The 21,489-nt window shown below is 37.8% G+C and overlaps 2 protein-coding genes across 7 annotated transcripts in view; one reads left to right on the top strand and one right to left on the bottom strand.

Annotated features, from left to right (window-relative positions):
- Positions 1-13,391, top strand: part of EIF2AK2 (eukaryotic translation initiation factor 2 alpha kinase 2) — a 20,041-nt gene extending 6,650 nt beyond the window's left edge. Inside the window, exons 6-16 of the mRNA XM_054279281.1 lie at positions 1,488-1,549; positions 2,273-2,363; positions 2,796-2,830; positions 3,009-3,143; positions 3,577-3,696; positions 4,783-4,890; positions 6,521-6,713; positions 9,337-9,462; positions 10,037-10,132; positions 13,104-13,166; positions 13,254-13,391. Coding sequence (XP_054135256.1) covers positions 1,488-1,549; positions 2,273-2,363; positions 2,796-2,830; positions 3,009-3,143; positions 3,577-3,696; positions 4,783-4,890; positions 6,521-6,713; positions 9,337-9,462; positions 10,037-10,132; positions 13,104-13,166; positions 13,254-13,373 — 1,149 coding nt within the window. The 3' untranslated portion in view covers positions 13,374-13,391. The remainder of the gene's footprint in view (positions 1-1,487; positions 1,550-2,272; positions 2,364-2,795; positions 2,831-3,008; positions 3,144-3,576; positions 3,697-4,782; positions 4,891-6,520; positions 6,714-9,336; positions 9,463-10,036; positions 10,133-13,103; positions 13,167-13,253) is intronic.
- GPATCH11 (G-patch domain containing 11) lies at positions 6,070-21,489 on the bottom strand. Of its 6 annotated transcripts, none has more exons than XM_054279287.1 (9): positions 21,132-21,489; positions 20,802-21,028; positions 19,911-19,952; positions 19,711-19,831; positions 18,926-19,016; positions 17,679-17,774; positions 16,867-16,948; positions 16,205-16,290; positions 6,070-6,568 (listed from the first exon to the last, which is right to left on the bottom strand). In XM_054279287.1, the coding sequence occupies exons 1-8, from the start codon at positions 21,176-21,178 to the stop codon at positions 16,235-16,237; spliced, it is 762 nt and encodes a 253-aa protein (XP_054135262.1). In that variant the 5' UTR covers positions 21,179-21,489; the 3' UTR covers positions 6,070-6,568; positions 16,205-16,234. The 6 variants fall into 6 exon arrangements, with proteins under 6 accessions (XP_054135262.1, XP_054135263.1, XP_054135259.1 ...); XM_054279288.1 differs by lacking the exon at positions 6,070-6,568 and adding an exon at positions 10,143-11,151; XM_054279284.1 differs by lacking the exon at positions 6,070-6,568 and adding an exon at positions 13,421-14,287.

Raw genomic sequence — 21,489 nt, 5'->3', positions numbered from 1 at the left:
TTCTGGATTAAAAAACCCAAACTGCTAACAATTGATATCTCTCTGTGTTCAGAATAGGTCTGATATGTTGTCATTCAAGGATGCGCATGTTTTAAAAATTTTGAAATTCCAACTCGTTGTCTTCTGTGAGAAGTGTTGTTGGGCTGGCAGACTATGAACATACTTCTTTTACTGTCTTCTGTTGGATCAAAAATCTATTGTGTAATGTGAGAGGCAAAAGCAGGAGTCAGAATCAACAGGACCTGCCTTCTGTAGTGTTCCAAGGCACAGTCCTATGAAACAATTGCTGACACCATCCTCTGGAGAGCAGAGCTGTTGTCTTCATGTTGGCAGCTGTTATTTCCACATGTGCAAAAAACGATCAGAATTCTAATAATGATCCAAACCCTCTTCTGAAATGTACAGAACATATGAACTAACTAAATGGAGGGTAGTTTAAAGAGAAGAATGGCAGTATAGGGCAGGAAAGAAGCCTTTTTCACTTTTAAGTACTTTTACAATTATTTGGCTGTTACTGTGAATTTTCAATGCTTTTAGAGTTGTTTTTAAGTCAACCATGTAATTAATTAACATCCTATTATAGATCTAGGAGCCTCTCTTAATATCTTCCTTGGTTGTAAACCCATGGATCTTTTTATTTTCATTGAAGTCTGAAATTTATTACCTCAAACAGAACTTGTATACCATATAGTCTAAATTTAGATTGGATTGTTTTGGTTTGGTTTTAATTTTTAATAATTCTCAGTGATGTCTGCGTAACAAACAAAATGTAATCTGGCAAAAAGTAGTAAAGGTCCAGTACCCCTGTATTTAAAAAAGGGGTTTGTTAGTTCTCATTTAAACATAAACACTATGTTTTTGTGTCCACAATACTCTGATGGAATACCAGGAAACATTAAAAAAAAATTGTTTACTTTTTGTGAGGTGATGGTCTATATCCATTGTAGTTGTTGCTTTTAATGTTACTTTAATGATTTTATAGGTAGTGGGAGGAAGGGGAAGAACCTCTATTAAGTATTTGGGATAAGTTTTTTTTAATTCAACCCTAATTTAGTTATGAGTTTTGCAGTGTTTTCATGCTGAGGACATTGACTGTCCATTTGTACTGACTCAGATTTTCAGTTCTGCTGATTACATATATCAAAGCCTACATATATCTCATTTTCCACACAGCAGTTGCACATGCAAACAACAAAGATATTTGCTTTTCATAACTCTCGCTCTTATCCTGGTTTTGAATAGAATCCAGACTCTACTTTTGTAGATGTGTCTGTATAGTACAATCACTGTGGCAGAGCCCTGTGTTTTTCCTTTCTCTGAGTGGAAATTGGGCAAGTGCCTTTCTTCTGCAGGGCTTTGAATGTTTAGTGCAGTTACCAACTTGCTCTTAGGACCCTGTAATCTTCCCTCTGCCCTCTCTGGATGGCATCTTTTGCTCTAAAGATTTGTTTATGTGATTTTGTTAAACATGGCTTTTTTTTTTCCAGTGGGAACTTGAAAGAGCTAATAACAGCAATTCCTCTCAAGTGTCAGCTGAGTCTGACTCAGAGTAAGTTGGGTTCACCGCTAATGTTATATTTAGTAATCTTAGAGGGTAATGTGCTCTAATTCTAAATAAAATATATCATTTTATTGCTTTATTGCAGTATAAAGCAATCTAATTTTAACTTCTGTTCCTTAAACTTCAGAGCAAAGTTTGTTCTACTTGTGCAGATTTATGTGAGTCTGTATGGGATAGCTTATAGTAAGTTTAGAGCTTTCTGATTTGTTCACATTTTAGTGGTTCTTTCAGAAGTATTTTTTTTTGTAATATAAATGGATTGCCCTACCTCATTCAATAGCACTATTTCATGCCATTCTGCTTTCTTCTCTCCCATTTTTCTTTTTTTCCTCCCTTTTTTCATCCTACATGAATCTTCATTTCCACCAAAGGGAAAAATTTGCTTATCAAAAGAAACTGAACATACATTAAGTTTGAGATGTGATTTAAAAACCAGCAGTTTACCTGTAGTGCCACTACCACTTTTACATTTTTCTATCTTCTAGATATCATAGACTCATTTTATAATAGAAATAAAGGAGAATATTACAAAGTGTTGTTATTTTAATAGCTTTCAAGCAGGATGTTTTGTAGTTTAAATCAGTTACGACTGTTAATGCCTTTTCAGGTTTTGCTTTAAAAACTGGGATTTTTTGGTACTTCTTTTCTTGTGATAATAATTTTATTTATTATTGTGTTATTTTCACCTAAAAATAGTCCATTATTTTTCAGTAAAAACACCATTTGCTTTGCTGACTCATCTGCAAAGTTGGAAGAAGAAATGAAGGACATGGCAATATGTGAAAAGCCTTCACCTTCTCAGGTACAGTATGAAAATGGTCTTCCTCATAATTACATTTTAGGCCCTGAATAGGGCATGCTTCTTGTCAGAGTGTAACATCAGTTTGTTCTTTTATCCACTAATCATTAGAAAATACATGCATTTCTCCTAAGAACGTTCAGTAGTGGTAACCACAGTCATTTCTGTATTGTGGATCAAATTTAGGTAGTGTTTAACAAATGCCAGTAGTCCCAAGAAGAGGGTCAAACTGAGCTCATTTTTTGCAATGATAATGTTATGCATAGCATATGTGAAAAACACTGAGCTAAGATTCATTCTTATGACATTGTTTACATAGGGTATGATCATGTTTATAGGCAATTCCTAGATACATTATCAGACATGTTTTAAACAGGCTGCAGTGAAAATATTCAGGATACCTCAGTTAGGCTTTTTTTTCTGTTTTCCATGTAGAGAAATGCACAAAGGTCTGTCTTGGAGACCAAAAGGTATGTTTACTTTTAGATTGCTATCTCCTCTAAACAATATATACCTTAAATAACTTTATTTTTTCTATCTCTAGTAAAGAAGTGCTACTATTGGGGGGTATATTTCTGGTATATTTCTTTTCTCATCATGTGTTAGAAAAATGGCTCATTATAAATTTTGCTTTTATCCTTGTTGAAGAAAATTGGCAGCTAATTTTGCTAATGTAAGAAACAAGGAAGAGGAAAAAAATATGTCAGATTCCAGTGAAGGTTTGCCGGATGTGGACACAAATACTGGAAAAGAGAATGGGAGTCCACACACTGTCAATAAAACGTAAGAAGGATTTTTTAAAAATTAATATTGTAAGACAATAACGGTATGTATGACTCTAGATTTGCTTCTTTATTTGTGGCAGAAGGAGGGAAAATACTGCTGTGAAAAGAATTTTCAAAGAATATTGATATTAGATTTTTTTCCTGGAAATTTCAAATCTAGCATAGAAATTGACAACAATGGTATTTAAAGCTCACAACCAAATGTCATTAATGTGAAGGTGTGAGGGTGGTTACCTGACAGGCCTGGAAGGGTCAGTTTCCCTTGTTGTTTTAATCCCCAAGGCTGTGATTTAGACCTGTAGATTGGTCAAATGATGACTGTAGAATGATATTGCAGTAGATGTATTAAATCTGTCAAGATTATGTTTATATTCTTAATTGAAAATTAAGTATAATTAAGTGTGGTTTTCCTTTTTTATTTGTTTTTAAAGATTTCTTGAACTTTTTGAAAAAATACAGCATATTGGTGCAGGTGGTTTTGGGAATGTTTTCAAGGCAACATCGAAGTGTGATAAGACAACCTATGCAATCAAACGAGTTGAATTCACAGAGTATGTACTGAATGCTTACTTCTGTCTTCTAGGACAACTTTAATCAAGACTTTAATACTTTATTTTCTCTCTTCAACAATACTAGGAGCATTTAGGTGATTTTTATTATTAATTATCTGTCATTTCTAGTGAACTGTTTTCTTTATTTCCAAGTGAAGCTGAAAGTGGTCCTGAACCTTTGTTAATTTTTGCATGTAATGGGTTAATTTTTCCTGGAGCTGTAAAAATGTAGGTATGTTAAGTTCTCTTTTCCCTGAACACAGTAGTGCTCTGGTTGCTAATATTGCAAAATGTGTTTGGAGAAAACCTGATGATTATTAAAACATTGAAAGCAGTCCTGTTACTTTTGACAGGCTACATGGAAAATTTCCATATCAGTAATGTAAAATAACTATAATTATGGAAAATAGAAAAAAATCCAAGTAATAAATTTTGTAGTGGGAAAATGCTTTATACCTGACCCATGTAGTCATTACTCTCGTGCTGTGTTGCTTATCTTTTATAAATCTCAACAGAGAAAGATGATCTTAATTTTTTTTTAAAAAGTAATTTTCTGTTACCTAGTGGAGTATTCTATCAGTGATTGAAAACATTAATTTCTTTTAGGTTATCTATTGAAAAGGTTTTAAATTGTTGGAGATACTTGTCCCTTGAATTGTGTAATATGTACCTTTCCTTTTGGATTCTTGTCTTGTTTGCAAATACATGTTATTTTCATTGGCATTGCTATCCTGAGAACTATACTGAGAACCTTCTACTGATTCTTCAAGTAATGACTGCTGCTTTGCTGGCAGGTTTGCAGCTACCTGCTTTTTCAGCTTTTTTTTGAGTGGGGATTTAATTCCTAATGGGATTAAACCAGTTTTTGCACTTGGAATAACTGAGCAGATGGAAGACAACCCATCAGATTTGTAACTTTAGTTTTGGCCTGTGAACGTATACGAAGGAGAATAATATGCTTTGTTTCTAAATTAATCTAAAACTATCTGTATCCTGCTACTTGATAGCCTATCTTTTATTTAACTTTCTGTTACATTGTAATAGGGAAATGCCTTTTTTTTTAAATTCTTCCCCCCCTCCTGATAGGAAAGTGGAGCGTGAAGCACGAGGGCTGGCAAGACTTTCACATGAGAACATAGTGCGCTATCATTGCAGCTGGAGAGGGTACGACCGTATCAAGGGCTCAGGCTCAAGGTAGCTACAAAATAATAGTTTGCATTCACAAACTTTTTTCACAGCTGTAGTGAACTATTTTTCATAATTGGTTATCAGCTATTCATAATTGGTTATCAATTATTTTACAAATATAAATGCACACACGTGCAATCATACTGCTAGAGAAAGGGCACAATATTTCCAGCAGCAGGTTGTGTGTCATTAAGTATATTTACATCTTCTTTTCCTTGATTAGTAAGGTACATTATATAATTTTATATTTCACTCCTCTCTTGATATATGGAACATAATGAATTTACAGAGGAGAGTAAGAATGCAGAACTCAAAATGTGGGGCAAGAATTAACAACAGAAAAAATTCTCTGTCACTTGGCTACCAAATTCCTGATCAGAAGTTTCCTTTTTATAATAAGTACTGGTCAGCCAGTAGCTATCATAGATTTAATTATTTCCCTAAGTTAGTATTTTAACCATGATGCTTGAAACAGTGATTTTGATTGTTTAGGAAAGGAATACAAAATGAAATGCTCTTTAATTTAGAGGTAGCCTTTTGACACTGAGACTTCTGGTAAACCAGTGGTGAGAGTTTTACTTCTAAGTTAAACTATTAACTTTTTCAAGATTTTGTGGTAAGCTTTTTTACTAGCTGTGAATTCATACTCTTCACATAGGCTGCCATACTTACTTAGAGCCATAAAATATTAATGGATTCAAAATTATGGTTGGTGTGATACTTCTCCATTATTGTGCTCATTAAGTGAGCAGTAAAATGGCAGAAAAAAGTATGTCAAAACAGAACCATTAATACCTTGGAGCCTCAATATCATGTATATATTTTACATTAAACAGTTATTGAGTAAAAGAACAACAAGTCCCCAAAGCCAAGAACCCAGACTGGAATTTGTGCCCTGACCTCAAGCCTGCAGAGTCCTGAGCCATGTAATGCTTGTTCTTTCAGTGCTTCGAGCAGCTTTATCCAAGGGCACTCATCACACAGCATACATAGGGAAAAACCAGTGCATGCTTCTCTTTGTATTTTCCTTCCTCTCACCATCTCCAGCCTCAGCCTATCTTATGGGCTTCTCTGGAATGTGTGAGGCTGCCAGATGAATATATTTCATTGAATATTATAGTGAATATATTTCATCTAGATTTCTAGTCCTCAGAAGGGTTCCTGTGACTAGCAGAGCAATTACCTTCTTGACAGGACAGAGTTGGAAAGAACATGACCATTCTGGGCAGGATAGGAAGGCTGATCTCTTCAGCAGAAACATGTCAGGGTCTTCCACCAGGTCCTACAAGGCCAGATGGAGCCAAGGACAATGGCATTTCTTCCTAGATAGGACATACTTCTAGGTATGAGGGAAATAGAACTTGGGCATTCAGAAAACCACCAGTGTGAAACTAGAAAGCAACCAAAACTTCAGAAATATTCCAGGAATATGTAGCAACTCAGCAGAGATTCTTTGAGTTGCAGTCCTTTTTATTTAATGCAAATTGCTGTAGGATTTTTCCTAAAATTAAGGGACTTGCAGACTGTGTTTTAGGTAACTCCAAAAAATAATTGTTAGCAAAAAGGGCTCTTGAAGATGACTTGGGAGGAATTTTATCTTGCCAATTCCAATATGGTATGTCATTTTCTTTTGAAGATGGAATTCAGACCCAGAAATTCTCTGTCTTTTCATCCAAATGGAATTCTGTGAACAAGGGACATTGGAAGACTGGATTATAAAAAATAGCAAAGACCAAAAGTATCATGAAATGGCACAAAAAAATTTTTTACAAATAGTGAAAGGAGTGCAATGTATTCATTCTGAAAAGTTAATTCATCGAGACCTCAAGGTATGTAGCATAAGTAAATAAAGAAAAAAAAAACCTAAAAAGTTAAAGGTAGTATACTTACTGAAATTGCAGAGAATGTTAAATTGTTTATAGTCTTGGCTTACTCTGTTATGTACCCTAGTATGCTTCTTTGGTTATTGCTAGTGACTGATTCTCTTTCAGCAGTTGGCTGAACCTCATCCCAAAATCAGATGAACTTGGAAGATCTCAGAATACAATAGTTCAAAGAATCAGTAGTCATTAGCTAGCAGGCATTTTCAGCGTGTTACTGGGTCACAAGTCTGCCTATTGGAAAAAGCAAAGTTGAGTCTAGAAAGTGGCTCTTGCCATTTTGTAAAGGGGTAGTTTATCTATCCTAATACGTGCTGTGTTGAAAAACAACATCCTCTAGTTACTTTTCTATGCATACAAATGTTTGAATGCTACAGTTTTGGATAGACTTTCAGTCTCTAGATATGCACAGTCATAAGATGATTTTATTTCAGTATAAAGATTCTAAGGGACAAAGCCTTAATGGCTTCAGGATGGAAGCTATAATGTTGCTTACAGAGTTTTAAATCACTCATTTAGTGAAAAAAATCATTAGTGTGGTGGCATTCCTAGGGTTAAGTTGACTTCCCTGCCTGACCACTCAGGAGCCACTCTGGCAGTCAAATTCCCACCACCAGAGACCTTCACAGCTGGGACTGAAGTCCCTTTACAGCAGGCAGCTCCAGTGTACCCACAAGTGCCTCACTTGATCCCCTACACACCCTGGCCATATTTGATGCTCAACATGGGGTTCAAACCCTTGACCCTGAGATTAGGAGTCTCATGCTCTACAAGCTGAGGTAGGGATGAGGCTGTGGTCGATCAGGAGTTGTGTTCTCCCATTTAATGCTCCTACTGAATCCACATGCTGCTGGCTCACTTCCCCTTCCCCTGTGGCAGGCTGGAGAGAAGAACTGGAGGCACAAAAGGTAAAGAGCACCGGTTGAAATAAGAATAATTTACTAGAAACAGCAATGAGATAAGAAAACAAACACAGACAAAAACAGTAACAACATTAAAATCAGAAGTCTAAAAACTAGGCTGATTCACATGCAAAAGTTCACTGTGGAGCCCTGCCTGATCATGCCATGCTCCCATGACCCAAAAGCGAATCCTTCCCCCATTCCCAGAAAATGACATGAGGTGGTGTAGAGTAACTTCCTTGTCCTAGCCATGTATTCCCCACTGATTACTGTCCAAATTAGCCCTCTCCTGAACAGAACCAAGTTATACTGCTAACTCTTCCACCTCTATTTGAATTGAGGAGCTTTCCTCTCCTCTTTGATCTGCTGTCAGCTTAGGTGCTTGGCCATCAGAGATCTCCATAGCCCAGAATCAAAGTTGCAGGATAGGTTCAAGCTGAGATTAAAGTAATTTGTACCTGGTAGGAACAAAGTCATTAAATAGTGTAGCTAGCTATAGGTACTATATTAAATATGGGTGGTCGTGGTCAGACTTGAACAGAACAACTACACAGGGCATTCTTTACATGAAGATCTCTTCCTGTTGACTTCTAAGTATCTCCTGGCCTTATGGTCCACTGGAGCTTCTTTGAGTAGAAGACAGCATGAGGCTATTTGGTTTTGTTTTAAAAACATTCAGAAGTGTAGTTTCTTTATCTCCTTTGGGAAACTTCATTGAAGCACATACAGTTCTCTTTGTAGTTGTTTGACTTCATGTTCTGGTTTTGGCTAGGATACAGTTAATTCCAGTAGGTGGTACAGTGCTGTGTTTTGGGTTCAGTATTATAGTAATGCTGATAACACACTGATGTTTTGGTTACTACTAGGTAGTGTTTATTTTAAGTCAAAATACTATTTTTTTACATGGAAGAGGGGCTGATCTGGGCTCAGGAAGGGGATCTGGCATCAGTCAGTGGGTGGTGAGCAATTGTACTGTGCATAACTTGTTCTTCCTTGTTTGGGTTTTTAAAAGCCTTTTATTATCATTATTATTTACATTATTATTAAATTTTTCTTTTGCTTCTATTACTAAACTGTTTTTAACACAGCTTACAAGTTTACTTTTGGTTCTCCCTCCCATTACACTGCATGGTGCTTAGTTGCCAACTGGTCTTAAGCCATGACACTGTCAAATTTAAAAAAGGGAAGTTTAATGTGAACATGATACTCTGAGATACATGTAGTAAGCCTTAACACTGCATTTCATTTAGTACACATGATCCTTCTGTGCCTAGGAGAAACTGACTAGAGTGGAATTCCATGTAAGACTAAATGCTTTGCCTAAGTGTATCAAGTTCTGTGTAGGATTGAAGAGTGAAAAGCCCTTTGGGATATAGACTGTTATATGCACACTGTATTTGAAGAGCAGTTAAAACATGACAGGGCTATGACTGAGCTAGTGGGAAAAAAGATGAAGTTACTGCAGAAGGTACTACTTAAAATTTAGTTTGTGTTTTTAAAACTTAATTTAAGTTTTTCCTTTTTCTGCACTATCAGTTTGTTAATGCTACTTTCTGAACAATCATCAGATTTTAAGGGAAACACTTCTGTGGCTGATTATGCTTGGTGTGGTGATAAACCTTGGTCATTTGGTAATTTTTTTTTCTTTTTATTTATATATATGAAAATAGCCTCAGAATATATTCATATCACATGATAATAAAATAAAAATAGGCGACTTTGGTCTTGTGACTTCTGTGGCATTTGAGACTCTGACTGAGAACAGAGGAACAAGATCGTATATGGCACCAGAACAGGTAATTGTCCTGCTGTATTAGTGTCTCTGTAATTAGATGTGCATTATAAACTCAGCATTGGATGTTCTCAATCCTAATCTCAATAATAAATCAAGTTGCCTAAAGTTCCCTGGTATGACTGTATGAGAGAATAACTGTACTCTGGATAAAGCTTTATCACAAGTGTGGTAAAGATTTTTGCTCTGTGTGAATATACAGTCTCACGCTGCATGCTGTAAGGAATGCTCGTGTAAAACCAGGCTGCCAGACATATATTTAAATTTGAATTTAGGGCCCCTGTTAATTGCATCATTTGAGCTTCTCTGTTTGTTTCATTATTTGTCGCAGGGCAATATTGGCATGCTTTATCTGTATAGGTATGTAGAAGTCTTAATTTCAGGGTGTTCAGTGTGACATAATAGTCACGATTTAACAGGTCTGAGGCAGAAAGGGTTAACAACTTAGAAGGATATTGAGTCAGGCCAGTCCTGTAGCCTTGGGGTAGAAATTTCTGCTGACTTCAAATTTTGCTTTTAGGAAGTGCTGTTCTCCAGCTGGATTTGATACTTGTATTGTTCTGTTCTAATCTTTCTAGATTGGGACCAAATATGGAAAGGAAGTAGATATTTATGCTTTGGGATTAATTTGGTTTGAAATTCTTTCGGCAATCACTGCTCATGAAAAAAGTAAGGTATGTAATCCTTAAATTTAAAAACGCCCACTGTTGTTGTTTTGCCTTGCTTCTGGTATCACTTATTGATAGCTAGATATCACTTATTGATATCTGGTATTGATAGCTGGTATCACTTATTGATAGTTCTAGAAGGAATCTCTTAAACTTGAGTAATATCTCTATTTACATCTTTTTCCTTAATTCATTTCCATAAAGCCTGTAAATCCTCATACCTCAGTTGAAATGTCATAACTGAGGGAAATACTACAGTTTATTCCACTTCTGTCCTACTACATATACACCAAAGCCCAAGCATGCTAAAGGATCATGTCATGCAAAAAAGGATGTCAAGTTTCTTATATATTTTTTCTTGGATCAGAAACTTAAAGGGAATGTTTTTCTAATTTTAGAAAACAAAAATTATGGATGGGTGAGTTTTGTCTCTGCCATGTTCTTGTCTTCACTGCACAGTGGAGCAAGAAGAGTTTCTACCAAATCAAAAGCCTTGCAGTTTTCCAAGATGAAAACAAAAGTGATTTGGAACATGTTACTTTAAGTGAAACATATTATTTCAAAAAGAAAGCCCATGTTACTTAAGCTTTGTTAAAAAAGGTATCCTGTATGTGCGTTGAGCTTTTTATGTGCAAACCTGCATATTGGTAGGACAGTGATGTAGCTGCTGGGTATCTTGTCCAAAGTAATTGTGGTTGGATTCAGCTTTTGAACAGCCAGATCCTTTTGCCAGTATGAGAAGATCATACCAGTGTGTCTGTTCAACTTGGCTCTCTCCAGCCACCTTGCAGTACTTCCTCAGATCTTCTGTTCCTGCTCACAGTTGACTGCAAATGCATGCGCAGTTCCATGGTGTTTACAGTTGGAAAAGCACCATTTCCTCAAACTATAAAAATCTTGTGCTCTGCAGGCAGGTGGGAAAGTTATGTGGATGCAAAGTCCTAGGATGGTCTTCAGCTGCTCCATTAGGTCAGAAAGAATTTCACTTAATGGAACATGACAAACTCTAGTGTTGCCAAGCCCTGCTGTAAGAACATAATGGAAAAGCAAAGTTGATTATTCTGTGCTGAGTTACTGGTTCAGTTATTGATCCCCAGCAGGTAAGGTCACAGGCCTGAAGCTACTGCTAAAGAGAAGGGAAAAAACTCCAAGTTCATGGGAGCTGTTGTTTTACTGGATAGCAGTTGTAAAAGGCTTGCTATGCCAGGCTTATGGGGATAGCTGATGATTCAGGATACACAGCTAAGTCCAAGAACATAACTGTCATCTTCAGGCAGACATTACACTAGTTAACAGCAAATGCATTAAGCAGACTGCCCTCTTTACCCAGAAAGCCACTTGCAGAATCACAGAATGGGTGAAGTTGGAAGGGGCCACTGGAGGTCATCTAGTGCAGCCTACCTCTTCAAGCACGGTTCCCTAGAGCACATTACTTGGGCTTGTGTCCAGTGTATCTCCAGTTAGGGAGACTCCACAAGTTCTCTGGACAGTCTGTTCCAGTGCTGAGTCACCCACACAGTAAAGTTCTTCCTCATGTTCAGGTGGAGCTTCCTGTGCATCAGTTCCTGCCCATTGCCTCGTGTGCTATTGCTTGGCACCACGGAGCAGAGCCTGGCTCCATCCTCCTGGCACCTCCCTTCAGATGCTCACAGACATTGATGAGGTCCCCTCTCAGGGCCTCTCTCCAGGCTGAACAGGCCCAGCTCCCTCAGCCTTTCCTCATTAGAGAGATGCTCCAGAGCCTCAATCATCTTTGTTACCCTCACTGGAGCCACTCCAGGGGCTCCACGTCTCTCCTGTCCTGAGGAGCCAGGACTGGACTCAGCACTGCAGATGTGCCTCACCAGGCTGGGCAGAGGGGCAGGATCAGCTCCCTTGACCTGCTGACACTGCCCTTCCTAATGCACCCCAGGATTCCATCGGCCTTCTTGGCCACAAGGGCTCACTGCTGGCTCATGGATGGCTTGTTGTCCACCAGGACCCCCAGGTCCTTTTCCACAGAGCTGCTTTCCAGCAGGTCAGCCACCAGCCGGTGTTACTGCCCAGAGTTATTTCTCCCCAGGTGCAGGACTCTGCATTTCCTGTTGTGGAATCTCACAAGGTTCCTCCCTGCCCATCTCTCCAGCCTGTTTAAGTCCTTCCCAAGGCCTGCACAGCCCTCTGGGGCATTGGCCACTCCTCCCAGCTTTGTGTCATCAGTGAACCTGCTGAGGAAGCATCTGCACCTCCATCCAGGTCATTGATGAACAAGTTAAACAGTACTGGGCTCAGTATTGAAGCTAGGAGGACACTACTGGTGACAGGCCTCCTACTTGACCCTGTCCTGCTGAGTGTGACCCTCTGGGACCTGCTGTTTAGCCAGTTCTCAGTCCACCTCACCATCCATTTGTCCAGCCTGCTCTTCCTGAGCTTGCCTATCAGGATGTTGTGAGAGACACTGTCACAGAGAAAATAAATTAACTAAAAGCCAGTTCTAAAGCACGTAATGGCAAATCTTTTGTTAGTTGCTTTGAAGTCCATGTAGCATTTTATGCAATGACATAGAAATAAATGTGTGGTACTGGATATGATAAAAAGGAGGAAGCACACCTGCTTGGCTTGGAAACAGAAATTCAGTTGTCTTGCTTTTTTCTTTTCTTTCAATGTCATTAGACAATATAAATCCATTACTTTTAAATTAAGGAAAGAAAGATAATGGTTCTGAAATAGAGGAAGATTGAAACAATTGTTGTGTGTGAAGCTTTTAAGCTTAGAAATGGAAAATAATTGATGAAAAGGCCATAAAACCAAACCAAAGCACAACTAAATGAAAAAAGCCCCAACTTTCAAACTGTTTACAGTTACCTTGTGAAGCCTTACATTTCCTATAGATTTGTGTTTTCCTAACTACTTCAGTAAACTATATGGGTTATAAGGTGGAGATACAAAACATAACAAATGAAAGCATACCAAAACTATTCTCTTTTATGTATTTCAGGTATGGTCTTCTGCTAGAGCAGGTGAACTTCCAGAGTACTTCAAAAATCAATTTCCAGCAGAGGTATGGGATTTTAATATATTTTTGGTACTGTATTAATAAAAAAAAAACACCAAAAAACCAAACTATTGACATTTAATTTTTTTTCAGGCATCCATAATCAAAAAGATGCTTTCAGCAGACCCTTCTGGAAGAATCACTATATCTCATCTACTTGACCTTCTTAATTCTGTTGATAAAGAGAAGGCACTTAGAAATTATTCTTATTGAATGTCCCTTCACACTGTGTCAAATCCAGAGTTTGATGAATTTATTACAATTGGTGAAATGACAACAGATGTCAGAAGCAACAGCAAGACTTGGGGTGTGTCTTTTCCTTGGCCACTTCACCATTTATATCTGCCAGCTGCAACCAGGACAGGGCACATCTGCAAGAAATCACACAGTTTTTACCTGGAAACATAGGTTGTGGATGAGCTGGACTGTTTTGCACAATAAGTACCTGCTCCTTTTCCCCTTTGAGATCATGTTGATGTGCGAAAGTGCTAACTGGGTTGTGCTAAATCCCTGCATGTGCTGCACCCATTAGCCCTTAAGGTTATCTATTGCTTTCCATGGAAGAACTGCTGTCTGGTGGTATGTGACTCAAACCTTTCTGATTTGTTCAGTGATACTGTTAATAATTATTGGAATGCTCCATTAGTACCAAGGCTAGTTTTGGCAGAAAAGGAAATAGGTGCACATTATTCTTCACTGAATTTCAGTACTCTAAGTTTTCTTATCTCTCCACAGCTGCTGATGACCTAGCACCTTCAGTGCTCTAGAATTTAAACTTGTAAAATGAGGATTTCTTTAAATGTTTAACATTCAGCTTCTAGGAAATCTAAATTAGAACAAAGCTCAATTTTGGGAAACTTTAGGTTTTTATGGTGTCTTTTTTGGAAAGGAACATTCAGGGTGCTATTAATATAGGACAATTCTCTTCATTATAGGAAAATTGCCTCACTAGTAACTATTTGAAATCCTAGGCCGAAAGAGCACTTTAAACATCCCATGCTTCTAGGTTTTAGTCCCTTATTGTAATACTGAGGCATGCCTAATCCTGAATAACTGTACTTAGTATCTCTGGTGTGCTCACTGCCAGCCCCACAAAAGGGAACAGCAGCTTCTCTGCTACTCTTCACCTGTGAAAAGAGAGGCACATTTGTGAAAAGACAGGTGCTTGTCTTTGAGCTCTATCTTGTCAAACTGTTCATTGATGTGGGGTCAATGTAACTACACAAGGGCAAATGAGCAGAGATTTTTAAGCAAAAAAATAGCTAATATGTGAAGTACTGTATGCTTTTTCTGATATGTTAAATGGGTTAAAAGTGGGTGACTGCTCTCAAAGAAATAGTACAGTGTTTATATTCTGAGGGAAATTACTGATGTTCTGGTGCAAGTATTTGTTGCTAAATAAGAATGTGATTGTATAATTTTTAAGGCCTTACACTGCTTTCTTTTTTTCTCTTTATCATGAATGACATATATAGAATCATAGAATGGTTTGGGTTGGAAGGGACCTTAAAGATCATCCAGTTTCAACCCCCCCTACCCTGGGCAGGGACACTTTCCAGTAGATGACATTACTCAAGGCCTTGTTTGAACACTGCCAGCAACGGGGTATCAACAGCTTCTCTAGGAAACCTATTCAGTACTTCATAATCTTCATAGTAAAGAATTTCTTCCTGATATCTTATCTCAACCTTTCGCTTTGAAGCCATTCCTCCTTGTCCTGTCGCTACATGCCCTTGGAAAAAGTCCCCTTCCAGCTCTTTTGGCAGCCCCCTTTAGGTACTGAAAGGCTGCTCTAAGCTCTCTGCAGAGCCTTCTCTTTTCCAGGCTGAACAATTCCAACTCAAGCAACTTCATTTGCCAGTTCCCTCAGGACCAGTGGATGCATGTCAGCAGGTCCCATGGACTTGGGCATCTCTAGGTTCTTCAGATTTTCTTGAATCTAATCTTCTCCTTGACATCCCTGGCCAGATTGAATTCCATCAGGGCTTTATGCTTTCCTAACCTTATCCTTGACTGGCATACATAAAGTATTTCACTTTACTAAACTAATTAGTATTTCTTTGCAGTGGTCAAGATCTGTGAGAAATTATATATCCTTACAGACAGAATACTACTATTGCTGCTTTCTCTTCTCTTTAGTCTATTGGTTAGATAAAAATAAACATATAAAATATGTTTAATCTATATAAATAAATTTGACCTATATAAATATAAAATTGTTTTATCTATATAAAATTAACACATAGTTGGATTTGATGATCTTAAAGGTCTGTTCCAACCTAAACAATTCTATGAAACTATTCACAATATGAAAATGGACAATCTCTTGGCTGAATTTCCTTTACAGTTTTTGGACAGAGCAAAGTAGTATCATTACTTTCTTGCTGTTAAGTAATACTGTACCAGTTTGTAACAGTAGTTTGCACCAGGAGTTTTTGATATATTTTCCCTGCATAGTATTTGTATATTTCATCATTAACTTTTTATAAATGGCTAGTTATAGTACCGACTGCTGTTACCTAAAAATAAAAGATCTATTAAAATGTATTTTATGTAAAAAAAATAAAAACCCACCATCATGATCTAATTCTATTTAATTATGGAAAATATTCATCTTTATATACAACAGAATATTGGTTCAAGTAATATCACTGTCATGTTTCACAAGTTTTTTTTTTTTCCCCACCAAGTTTAAGATAGTAAGCAAAACCAGTCTGGTATTTAGGCATCTCTGTAAAGATGAAAAAACCTGGTTTAACACATTATGCAATAAAGTGATTGGCCAATAATTATGCCTTTACTCATACTTGAATTTTATTACCAGTTGGGCAGTGCATAAACAACGATGTGAGAGACTGAACCTACCTCTCAATTATGTTAGTTCGATTACAAATACCAACTTTTAATTCCTATTAAATTGTGCATCAAACAGAAAACATGAATTTAGCTTGTCAACTTAAACTCTTCTTCTGCATACTTTGGTATGAATTCTTGAGTATGGCATAGCTCCAAGCCTTTTAAAAAATACTATGAATTATACATACTTATCTAGGGCTTCTTCCTTTAGACTGGCTTTAGTCATGATCTGCAGCACTGTCTCCAGGACAGTTTGAAGATAAATCTTCAGAGTCTACAGGATAAGCAGGAAAAAAGTGAGTAATTGCAGCTCAGGGAAGGAAAAAATGGTTGCTAGAAGTGTTTCTAGAATCCATGTAGAACAGATTAAATAGAATTCAAGGTTTACAAGTTAGTAACTCTCAATTTTGTTTTAAAACAAATTTAAAAACAAAGACAAATTCTACACTTTGGTGTTGTGAAAGTGGATGGTGTTCTAACTGTTTCAGAAACACCTGCCAACTTCTGCAACTTTTTATGGCATTGGTTTTAATATCTGAATTATGTTTTCTCAAAACTAATTAAATTTTAATATCAATTCAAATAAATTTCAGTATGGTTTGCTGTGCTTTGTTGTGTGTGGGTTTTTTTTTATTTGCTTTTGGTTTTTCTGCATATAAACCTAAAACTTGGCTAACACTCACAATAACAATATGTACAAAGCTTTGTGCAAAAACTAGCAGCCTGGAAGGTAAATTTGCTACGTAGATTTGGAAGCTGCGGTAAGAGAAAAACCAAGGATATATTCTACAGCTGGAGTCGAGCTGCATAGGCAAAGTAAAGCACCTACAAAAGCTTGGTTCACTCTCACCTTCATAGGTTGTTCCACACCAAATGCAATAGAAGTGCTTCTCTCTCAAATAGGCCGTCAGGATGTGCAGCTTTTCTGACACCTAGAGATATGTACAGCTATGTGATGACCTGGGCCTCACATGACATAAACCACTTTGAGCTACTGGTTTGCTAAAACAAAGTGTTTAACCTAATGCTGTACACATTACAATACTGGAGCTCAGTAGGACATGAAGTTTCCCACATTTGTAGAAGAGTGCACAGGAATTCATGATCTCTGGAAAGTTAATCCTTCTTTCCAGCTAAAAACCTGCACTGACCAGAGAGCTAAAAATATTACTTAGCTCCCTGATTTCATGTATATGGTATCTTCTGGGGATTTTTTCACATCTAATCTCTGCCAATTGAACACATAAGGCTAACAACAGCTGTGTAACCTAGTTCTTAAAAAATATGTATTTCCAATGTCCATCTTGAGATAATCTGTGAAGCGTTTGCAGAAATTAGTGATTCTAAACTTCCAACCAAAATTAAAACTCAAAAGCAAGTATCTGTGATTTTGTGTATCTTGGCTAAGGCAAAAAAAATTTAAAATTTAATTTCTAGGCTAATTTTTTCAAAGATCAGCCTCAAAACACATGAGCAACATATCACTGGTTTAATATTTTATAATTTAGCATGTAACTGCTATGAAAGTCAGTGCTCTGGGATTGCAAAGAGACTCTTTACTACAGTGTGGGAAACATGTATGTATAGATACACACTGTTTCAAGGAATATTAAATTTAATTTTGAATTGAGCAATTAATTCAGTTGAAGAGCTTAAACTTACACTTAAGTCTGAGCTTGTGCATTCATCTTCCTCATCCTTTTTGTCTTCCTCTTCAGGTTCTATCCAAAACCAAGTCTCCTTGGGAACATCAATATCCTTAAATAACAAGGGATTTAAATGGAAATTATCTGTCTTTGTACATTTTCTTGTAAAATGCTGGATAAAACTAATTTCTAGGAAGTGAGCTGTTAGCCTTTAAAATTTGCATGTATAGTATAACCAAGAATTGCTAAAGCTGCAGGTATGTACAGCAGCCCACAAGACTTTTTTAAACTTTTTCACTTTTTTTTTTTTAACAATGCCAATGCTAACATCTAGTACTGTTTCATCTGTGTTTGGTATGTGCAAAGCTACACAGCAATGTAATCTCACACCAAGCCTGTGAGCAGATACCCTTGTTTATCAGTTGAAGATATGCCCCAAGTTACGTTATCAAGAGATCACACAGTGCTTCATAATTCACCTCAGGAAAAGTTAAAGGCACCAAAGTAAACAAGGATGATCTAAGCTTAATTTAGGTGACTTCATTTGAAGCAAACTAAGTAATATTGAATAATCTCAGCAAAAAATATGAGGTTGTATTAACCTCTACCTGGTTAACAGAGGGGGAAAAAAAGCCCTTTAAGTTTTCCAGTAGCAAAAATTCATAGTGGTTCACTACTATTACCCATGTTATTCCTTGCAGGTGGAAGGTACTTAGTTTTGTGTAGCTTTTTTTTGTTTGCTTTTAATGCTACTTTGGTGAATTTACTGACTCCCTGAATGATGATCCCCATTCTTGGAGGTACTAAAGATCTGCCTGGTCCTGGACAACCTGCTTTAAGTGACTCTGCTTGAGGAGAAAGGCTGAACACAATGACTTCCAAAGTCCATTCCCAATGTCAATCACTGCAGATGATGTTGCTCCCTCACTTGAAGCAAACAGCACCATTATATAGGAAGGCCTGATACTGGCTACTGGAAGATATGCAAACAGCTCAGAAGTAACCACAAAAATCCAGAAGCAAAAGCACAGGTCCTCATGTAAGTGACCATGAGGTTGTTGTGCACCTTCAACTATCTTAATGGTACATAGACTTTGAAATATTTTAAGAGGACTGAAGTGTTGCCAAGCACCAAGACTTAAGCTAGTTACCCCACAATTTTAGAGAACTTCCAAGAACTGAACTACTGAGATACATTGCAGCCTGTATCTCTAACCTCTTAATACTTCCTTCCAACCCTCCAGAAAATCCCCCAGGACTCACTTTTTGCATATCTAGTTGCTGGCAGGCCCTCTGGCTTTTTCGCAGGTCCCCTTCCATCTTACGTTCTTCTTGTTTGGTTTTGAATCTTATTCTGTTAAGAACAAGCAGAAGTAAATAAGCAGGCAGACACACAGAGAGAGATGCATTACAAAACCCCAAAATCTAAGATTCTATTCCTACTAATTTTCTCAGACCTGAACAACATTGAATTTAAGTAATTCTGACATTATTTCTGTGGGAGCACACTTGTATTTCTTGGGAATTACACCTTCAAGACACCTTTTTTGACCACACTACACTGTTTCTTCATTAGGTTTTCCTAAGACATAAAAAACTGGTTCACTAAACATCTGCAAAAGATAGAGCCTTTCCTCAGCTTCTCCACATATTACAAGAAGATCAGGAGAAAACCAAAACATTACAATCTTTAAAAATGTACCCTGACTTTTAAAACCATTATACCAACAGTGCTCAGGAATATCTGTGGATTTTATATTTCAAAATACGTTTCTCCAATTAAAAAAGCTGCATATGACTTGAGAAAAGTTAGTATCTATGTTGTTTGCACTATTAACAATTACAAAACTAAAAGGTGCAGCACCTGCTTTTAGCATTACAGTGTTCATCTGCTTTTGCTTTAGAACTGAGAAACAATTACTCTGTATTGTAACTCTCCCCCTTCATTCAAAACATTCAAAAATAGGAGCACATTAAAAGAATAACCAAACACCAGCAAAAGAATTGCTATTTAGACATTCCTTGGAATATCAGTTGTATGACTTTACCTGAACTGATCTGCAGCTTGTTCATTTGCTTGTTTTTTCATATGGAGTTTTTGTCTATAGTTTTCCAGTTTTTCTTCAGCTTTTCTCTTTTTTAATTCCTCATGACCAAGCCCACTTCTGCCTATGTAAGTTTAAAAGATGAATGTAAGCAGTTGAGAAGCTCTGATATGTAACTAAATAAATCAGAAAGCACCACAAACCTGTTTTTATGTTCAGAGGAATAGGTTCAACAATGCCTTCTCCTGTGAGAGGAAAAAAAAAAGTCAATTAAAAAACCCGAGTTTTTCTCAAACAATGATTTGTGCAGTATATTCAAGTAGGTATTTGCCATTATTGTGATTTTTTTGCTTGGAAGTTGAAAACTTCCCCATCAATATACATTTAGTGCATTACAAATGACACAGATGTACTGGAAAGTCTCTCTCTTTTTGGCTTGTCTGCTGGAATCCTATGTACTTTTTGGTGACAGGACCAAACTCAAAGAAAAGGCGTTGACGTGACAGGTGCAAGATGCCTGTGATGAAGATCGCTTTGTTACTGCCTTCTGGAGCCTTTTCATTCTGCAATCTCACAACAATGATGAAAAATAAAAAGAATCTGTCTGGGCCAGTTCATTGTGGTTGTCTGCCAGAGATGCTGAGCTGGCACAGCAGTTATTAATTCCTTGTTTTACTGATTTTACTTCATCCATTAAGGCTTCATAAGGGCAGGCCAGTGTGCACTGCTTCTTTTTCAAAATCCACCTATAAATTTCAAGAGGGTCTGATTTTTTTGAACACTATTAGCTTTGCAAAACCATCAAAACATCCTTAATGCAATTCCTGTAGGTATGAAGGTACACAAGTGCACTTACTGAGCTGAAAGTGCTGCTTGTCCCTTGCATCCCTCAACAGTCTGTACTATTTTTACTTCAGTTTTAGGGATTTGCTCTCATATTTTATTCTGTCATGGCACCTTCACAGTTCTGTAATGCTATGGTTCTCCAAGAGGCACTTACTGACCTGTCAACAAATGAAGTGACAGCTACAGTCTGTAAAATATTAAGGTATAACTGAATACAGACATACACTTCCAGAGAGCGACAAACTTACCACTTTTGCCAAGGGCCTGGCCGCTCTTGTAGCCCATCTTCTGGAGCAAAGCAAAGCCTTTGTTCTCGTTGCCCAATGCACTTTTCAGTACCAAGTCACGTCTCTCTTTTTCTTCTTCTTTTATGCTTTTTTGTCTGTTCTTCTCATTGGCTTCTTTTTGCTTTTCCTCTTTCTGAATAGCTTCCTTCACCCGCCTCACCATGGGCAAGCCTGGCCTGACATCCTGTCTGCGGGTTAGTAATTCCAGCAAATATTAGCGTGTTTTTTCCTTTTTTAACAGGTTTACAATCACTTAAGAGGGGTGAAAAAAAAAAAAAACTGCCTACTTACTTAAGAAATAAATCAGACATATAGTCTTCCTCTTCATCTCCCTCCATGCTTAGCACGCCTCTATGCCGACACCTCGCCTATGGACACCGTCAGTGCGCGTTACCGAGCATTTTATTTCTCTGTGCGTCCCCTGCGAGGTGGGGGACGGCGGGGCCGAGGGACGAAAACACCCGAACCCGCCGGGCCGGGCTGTCCCCTGCCAGCCCCGGGGTACCCGCGCCCGCCGCCAAGCCCACAGCGCGTCTGCCTGGGCTCCGCTACAACCACCACGGGCGGCCGCGACGCCGCTCCACGCCCGGGAGCCCCCGCCCAGCTGCAGCCGAGCGCCACGAGCAGGGACAGCGGCGGGAGCAGCCCG

Source organism: Melozone crissalis, unplaced genomic scaffold (genome assembly GCF_028551555.1).
Source record: "Melozone crissalis strain CALT ecotype California unplaced genomic scaffold, PUWL_Pcris_2 ptg000027l_1, whole genome shotgun sequence".
NCBI lineage: Eukaryota > Metazoa > Chordata > Aves > Passeriformes > Passerellidae > Melozone > Melozone crissalis.
Note: the sequence above shows the minus strand (reverse complement) of the source record. Positions and strands in the feature narration are given on the sequence as shown.